This window comes from Pteropus vampyrus, unplaced genomic scaffold (genome assembly GCF_000151845.1).
Source record: "Pteropus vampyrus isolate Shadow unplaced genomic scaffold, Pvam_2.0 Scaffold157, whole genome shotgun sequence".
Taxonomy (NCBI): Eukaryota; Metazoa; Chordata; class Mammalia; order Chiroptera; family Pteropodidae; genus Pteropus; species Pteropus vampyrus.
In genome coordinates, this window is record NW_011888938.1 from 254,821 (window position 1) to 262,156 (window position 7,336).

At 55.9% G+C, this 7,336-nt stretch overlaps 1 protein-coding gene across 10 annotated transcripts in view; it reads right to left on the bottom strand.

Moving 5' to 3' along the window:
• Positions 1-7,336, bottom strand: part of EHMT1 (euchromatic histone lysine methyltransferase 1) — a 111,355-nt gene that overhangs the window by 58,474 nt on the left and 45,545 nt on the right. For all 10 annotated transcript variants that reach the window (XM_011369872.2, XM_011369869.2, XM_023536498.1 and 7 more), the window contains one exon: positions 4,412-4,968. In XM_011369872.2, the coding sequence (XP_011368174.1) occupies positions 4,412-4,968 (557 nt within the window). The remainder of the gene's footprint in view (positions 1-4,411; positions 4,969-7,336) is intronic.

Genomic DNA, 7,336 nt, shown 5'->3' on the forward strand with positions numbered 1-7,336 from the left:
GAGGTGATGGTGGTGACAGCCGCACGCACACAGTGTGACTGTGCCTGATGCCACCCAGCTGTGCACTGACACCTGCTTAAGATGATCAATTTTATGTCAAGTGTATTTTACTGTAATTTGAAAAAAACAGCATCCATCTGCTGGAGTCGCCATCAGGGACGAGGCCCAGGCTGGATGCAAGAACTTGCGGCCACACCTCTGTGCAATTCTTCATCGCTTCCCTGTGGGGACCTCCTCACAGGCTCACTGACCATGCCCGTCGTCAGGACAGGTGGGTCCAGCGGCTTTGAACGCCACCCCCGCCACCGGCCCTCGCTCCCAGCACAGCCTGTTCTGTGAACGCCACAGAGGACGCTCCGGCGGCACAGAGGGCACTGCAGTGGAGCGCGGCGTGGGAAAGGCTTCGTGCCGGGTGTGGCTCAGCGTGCTTGGAGACAGTAACCAGACGCTGCTCCTTTACATCCCCTGCAAACCGCGGTGGCTCCCCTCAGCGGGCACGTGTAGACAAATGCAAAATCCGAGCCCAAAGCGGCCATGACGAGGAGCGAAAGTAGAAGCTGGGTGGAAACAGCCACACGAGGCTGATGGTCGCATAGGAACGAAACACCCATCCTTTGATTCAGGATGTTACGAGAACTGAACTTGGGTGCAGAACCTACGTTTCATTAGGGCTTTCGGATCTGACGAAGGAAGAAGGTGAAGGAGACGACCTCTGGCTCCCACAGAGGCAGAGTGGCTGGCCTTGGACTTCCAATGGTCACCCGAGGCTTTGATGGGTCCCGGGCACCCCACCCAGGGAGGACCTGATGCACAGTACTTCACGGCTGCAGAGAGAGACGCCCCCGTCACCACCCGTGAGCAGGTCTGGTCCTCGTGCACGCCCCGCCCTGGCTACAGTCAGGCCTGGCGGGAGCCCAGCCCGCGTCCACACGCGTGAGTCCTCGCAGCCCGCACCGCGCCTCCTTCCGGGCAGTTCCGGGCACACGTGAGCCTGGATTTGCGCTCACCGCATAAAGAGCTGCCTCCTTCCTGACCGGGCGCCAAGGAGGCCCCGTCGCTTCCCTAAAACCTGGACAATGCCAGAGTGGTGTGCGGGGACAGGGATGCAGGGGAGAAAGCCACAGGCCACCGTGCCCACGCCTCCCGGAGCGTGCACTGTTCAGTCAAGGAGACGAGGCTGCGACACAGCCCACGGGAACAAGCATCTCAACGCAGAGAAGAAGGTGCCCTTCCAGAAGCTTCCGCCTTCTCTGCCCAAACAGTGGATGAGTTTGGCCCAGTGCTGGTGCTTTCGGACGGGACCAACGCCGGTCCAGGGGAGCGAGCCGCCTCTGCTCCGCCGTGAAGACAAATGTGTCTCCACACTCTCCCTGAGAAAATGTGTTTGCTGCCAGGAGCCTGCAGCACCCACTTCATCATTCCAATGGTTTTAAACCTGGTTCTTGACAAAGCTCGGTTTCCTAAGAAAACCCCACAGGACGAAACTGCGTTTGGGGGTCAGGGAACCCGAGGGCGAGAGAGGCCAGGTGTGAAGCTGCATCCTGGAAACAAGGAGGACACCGCATCCCGGCCGGCCTTTTCCCGAACATCGCTTCCTCCCTGTCCCCACGGGGTCCCCAGGGGGCAGGCAGTTTCCAGGGACACCTCAGCCTTCAGGAAGCCGTTCTTAAACCTTCCCGCCCTCTTCCCTACAAACAACCAGCCTGAGACTGACCGCAGAGGAATTTCCAACAAAACGACACGTGCTGCAGGAGGGCGCAAGCTGCCGACACTCATACTATCTCAATTCAGATCACGGCAAACACAGAGAAGCCTTATGGTCAGAGACGTTTCTTGAAATTAATTTCAAATTGCTTCTTTATCCCTAGAATAACATAATAGAGTGACAAAGATCCTCAAGAATAAAAACATATTAGAATAAAATCCTAGAAGAGGGAATGGAATAAAAGCATAATTTCAAGGAGACAAATAATATAAAATTTCTCACATGCATTTTAAAACTGATGATGGTGGGCAAGAAAAATGAACTTCGTTCTAAACCTCACATCTAATACAAAAACCAACTCAAAACGGAATGATATATTTAAAGTTCACACAAAAGTAAAAACAATCTTTAACAAAAAAAGAAATGTCAGGATCTAGGACTACATGAAGAGTTCTTAGAAATGACACCAAAAGCACTAGCTATAAAAGAAAAAATTGTGATTTACTGCACTTCATTGAAATGAAGAGTTTTTACTCTGTGCACGACGCTGCTGAGAGGCTGAGGAGAAGCTCCAGACGCGGCGAAGACGTCTGCAAACCGGGCCTGACGGGGGGCTCGCACCCCAAGTCGCAGCCGCGCTCCCAAGACATGTGCTATAAAAACGGGCAGAAGGTACAAAAGACATATCGCCAAGACGCAGACGGCAAATGAGCAGTAAAAAAACGTTCAACGCCCTCGGTGAACGGGGGGTTCAAATGGAACCACGAGGTGTCCCAGCAAACGCTGCTGCGACTGCGCCGGGGGCTGCCCGCTAGCCTCACGCTGAGCGTCCAGTCACGCGTGGCCCTGCGCCCGCACTGCCTGGTGCTAAGCGTGTGTCCCAAGGAGAGTGTGTCCGTGAACGTCCAGAGCAGCTTTAACATGACAGCCACAAGCCGGGACCTCCCAGACACCCTCCAAAGCGTGGGCGAGCGCTTGGGCTCTGGGCCACACTCACTGACAGAGTCCTCGGCGTAAAAGGGGACGGGCCGCCGATAACTTAATTGGTCTCGGGGACACTGCGCTAGGCTGGAGCCACTCTCGAAAGGCTGCAGCTCTGGAACTCCACCTTGCCAAATGCTTGAAGTGAGATGGGATGGCGACAGGGCCGGGGGACGGGGACGGCATGGGAGCCCGGCGGGCCAGGTGGTCACACGAATCCACGCTGCGCTCTTGCCATTCGGAATGTTCCTGGGGTCTCTGTTCTCCTTCTCGGGCTCCCTGCGGACCCGCACTTACTCAGAAGCCGTGGGGATGGGTGCGTACAGGGGACAGTGACGAGTGGAGGCAAGGCCGGCACCGGGGGCATAGTCGGTCCGGCCCTGGCTACCCCGGAAACACAAACCATGGGTGCTGTGGGGACTTCGGGTGGCATCGCCCAGGCAGCAGGCAGCAGTGCAGCCCTGGCTCCAATACGAGCTCACAGGGACAAAGATGTGCACACTTTGGGAACAATCACCCCGAGGGGCCACGTCCAACAGAAGCCGCTGGAGGGCCAGCAGATGTCACGAGGAGCGTGAAAGAACTGTGACCGATGTCTTTGGAAGGGTGAGACAAAACGCAACTAAGAAGACAGAGTGTTCTTCACTGCAAGAACTAACTGGGGATGCTGGGCATGAAAAAAATAGTTGTCAAAATGAAAATTATCTAAAAGGGGTCAAATACGCGATGACAGAAATCTAACTACGGGCGGTGAACACACGATGCAATACATGCCTTACTGTTTAACCGTACACCTGAAACTTACTGGATTTCGTTAACCAATGTCACCATAATAAAAATAAATAATTTTTTTTAAAATAAATTTAAAAAAAATCGAAATTATCAACACATGGAATGACCAGCAAAAACGACAAGTGCAGAAGAGCGAGTGAGAAGGCTGGGCACAGGCGGAGCGGCTCCCAGGCCACGGGAAGCACAGCCGTCCAGGCGCCTTCCTGGAGCTGAAGACAGACGCACAGGCAGAGCCACGGGGCCCGGGTGATGGCTGCAAGGAGGGGGCCGCAGGCGACCTCCTAACTATGGACAATGGGCAGCAAGACGCTCACTGCAATGCCAGGCACAAAAATCCCAAGGGAACACGACCACATGCCTGGATCCGCCCCACGCCCAACCAGCACGAACCAGGAGAGCAGTGCGACCCGACCTGCAGATGCTCAGGGGATGGCATCCTACGCAGGCCTGGGGACAGCCGCGGCCCACAGGCTCAGCAGACATCAGGGAAGTGCTGCCCGTTCTCAGCGCCGCACCCGGAGCCAGGTGGCTTGGTGCAAGGACAGAGCCTGGCTCTGTCCTCTGTGCAGTCCCTGCCCCCCCCTTCCGTGTCACCATGGCCTGACCCACGCTGTGTACTCATCTCCCAGTGAGGAGGGGGCGTGCAGGGCCGGGAGCAGTGGTCGCTGAGGCGGCCTCACTCAGCGGGCAGTGGGCACCTGGGGACCGAGGGCAGGTCGAGACGGGCCCCCACCGTGCCGTTTGCGCGGGGACTGTTAGCAGATCACCTAGCCTCCCACAGCCCACAGGTGACCACCGGTCAGGTGACCACTGCTATCTACCAACTCTTCTCCTTAACGCACAGACGTCCATCTGCCATCACTACGACAAGAGAGGACAGAGGAGACCACAAGCCAGACGCGACAGCAGCCCGTCCCGACGGAGGCACATTACCAGGCCCAGGACGGGCTTCGGCATGGTCTTCCGTGCCCTGTGAACCTTGACATCGGTGCCCGGCACCACGGGCTTCCTGTCCTCCGTGTCCTTACTCCCCTCCCCGGGCTTGGCGGGCACCGCGGCGGGCATCTGAGAGAAGGCGCTGGGAGTCCTCCCTCTGCCGGCGGGCCCAGGAAGGGTCTTCGCAGCATGGCCGGGGAGAGAAGAGGCCAAAGTGCTGGTGACGCGCGGAGGCTGCTCCGGCAGGGCTGGCTGGCTCAGGAAGTAGCCGTTGCTGCCGACGACGGCGGTCTGCGTGAGGTCGTCAGCCGCGACGTGGTTCTGCTTCGCCGCTTCCGCGTCTCGTTCTGAAAGCCCGTTTTCCGCTATCCGGGCTAGTTTATTGGGACCTTCCTGGGGGCTGGCTTTCGCGTTTTCCTGAGTGAGCTCCCCTGCGCTCAGATGCCTGCCGGCGTCGCTCCTGTCACAGGCCCCGTTGGTTTCCCTGTCGGCGGCCACGGAGGCCTCTCCTCCCGGCTTCTCCGCCGAGCCCTCATCTGCGGCCATGGAGACCTCTGTGGACAGAGAAGAGACACGTCAGTGGCTGCTACCTGCCCTGTTGGGCACCTCAACTCAACGGCTACGACTTCACCAACGGTTCACATAAGACTGTCTCAGGAAAAGTCACTTTATTTCACACACAAACATTTAAGTTCACACAGATTAAACACAACATATCTTAGACATTAATGCTGAGAGCTGGTTGGTTAAGTCTGGGAAAGACCAACTCCTCAAAAGGGGAGCCTGCCCTGAGCCCAAACGTGTCACCGCACAGTCCTGCTGCAAGGGATACCCCAAGATCAGAGCACAAAACAAACTCCTCTCAAGATTTCAAACCGTGTGACATGGTGCAGGTCTGTACGGCCACCAGAAATAAACAGACCACTGCGAAATAACCGAGCATGACTTAGAGGCGGAAAACACGCCTTCAGAAGTAGCTTACAGAAACCGGCTTAAAGAAATGGGTAACGAACCCAGAAAACAGGCTGTGCATCGTTCTATCAGCCGGAGCCGTTAGAAAGCCTTGGTCTAGGAGCGTATCCTCTGTGCAAGCTCAGGCTCCTACACAACTCCGCAGACCTTGTCTGGGACCCGTCATAAACAAACGCATTTGACATCGAAAGATGCACAAACATAGCCAACCTCGCTGACCAGAGCAGACACCACGATGACATCGCTGGATGCAGAAAGCTCCGTGACCGCCACTCACCATCGCTATTGTCTACAGGATTCGCCTAACGAGCTTCATTAGGCATCGTATCTGTTGTCCCTCCACCCCTAGAACGCGAGGTCGACGAGGGCAGGGTTTGTCTGTCTGTTCACTGCTATGCCCTGACCACAGAAGCAGGCCTGGCACAGAATAGGACACAATAAATACTTTTCAAATGAATAAACAGCTATTAATTTTTTTAAAACGCTTAGCAAAAAAAGAATAGGTGGAAACTTAACAAAAAAAGAAAGTGATAAACCACAATCTGCAGCAAACATATGCTCGTTCAGAATTACGCAGCGAATTCCACTAAGATCAGAAATAACCAAAGGACGTCCCTCAACACCACAAGTGTTAACACGAAAACGGAAGAACTGGTGACTCAAGGAAGAGAAAGCGATGAGGTTCGCGGGGTCGAGACGGAGGGGTTCGACGCAGGACCATCCTGCTCCGCGCCGTGGCGCAGCCAGTCACGCTTAAAGGCAGAATCGACTCGTAATGAAGACAGACGAGTGCAGCCACACGGCTGAATTGAAAACCGAGTTACGAAACTCAAGAGCGTTCTTCCAGCCCAGCATTAACGAGAACGTACACGAGGAAAGAACAAGGTGCCACTCGCAAAAGCAGGCGAAACCGTGAGGGATATAGATTTTAACCAAGACTGCTGAAGGCCTCTGTGGGAAAAAGAACTCAGTTAAAGCACTGCACGATCTTCAACGGATGACAGAAACGCCACGATGTCAAGTCATCTCAAATTTAATCTACAGACTCAATGACATCCCGTCAAAACTCCAATCAGCACACGGAGAATGCACGAACTTGTTCTGAAAAGGCGGGGAAGGGAACGTTCACAGGCGACACAGGACCATGAGGAAGGGCGGCGACGGCAGGGCAGATGGGCTCACGGCTGCAGAGGGGACCCATGGCCTCTCCCGACAGCACCCGCGGGGGGACCACAGACACCAGCTACGGCCGCAGCTCCGGCGGGCCCAGCCCGGACCTGCCACTTCCGATCTCCTAAGGCGGATTCCACACGTCTAGGCCTCAGTGACACCACTGCTGAGTCACCTGCACACTTAAGCTTGAGAAACTTGATCCTAGACAGTCTGAAAACCTCGAAGGGAACAAGGGAACACCCAGAAAAACATCTGTGGCCTGGAAACAGGGGAAACGTTTGTTGCACACCAGAAGCACAAGTCATAAGGGTACTAAGAAAAAGATCAAGCTGACTACATGGTGTGAAGTGACAAAACAGACATTTGGTCTCTAACACGGGCTGCTGACACACAGCCCCTTAAATTCCTCAGGCCTTCCTGGGTGATAGGGGTGTCCTTTGTTCTAACGAGGTGACGCTGGTGGCTCCTGGATGGGGCTGTCATCAGGAAGAAGGAGCCATGGTCAGAGGCTTGGAGCCCTCAGCCCCACCCGCTCCCATGCCCTGGAGCGACAAGGGCCGTGGAACCCCTGACCACAGGCTCGGGGGCGCCCAGGTAGGTGAGCGTGTCTCCCGAGAGGGCACAGAAGACCCACCCCCTCCCCACGTCCGGCCCTGTGCACCTCTTCCCGCGGGCTGTCGCTGAGGTGTGTCCGGCATGATACATGGGGACAGTGCCGAAAGTGTTTCCCCGAGCTCCGTGAGTGTCCCAGCAAATGACCCAACCCGAAGAGCGTCG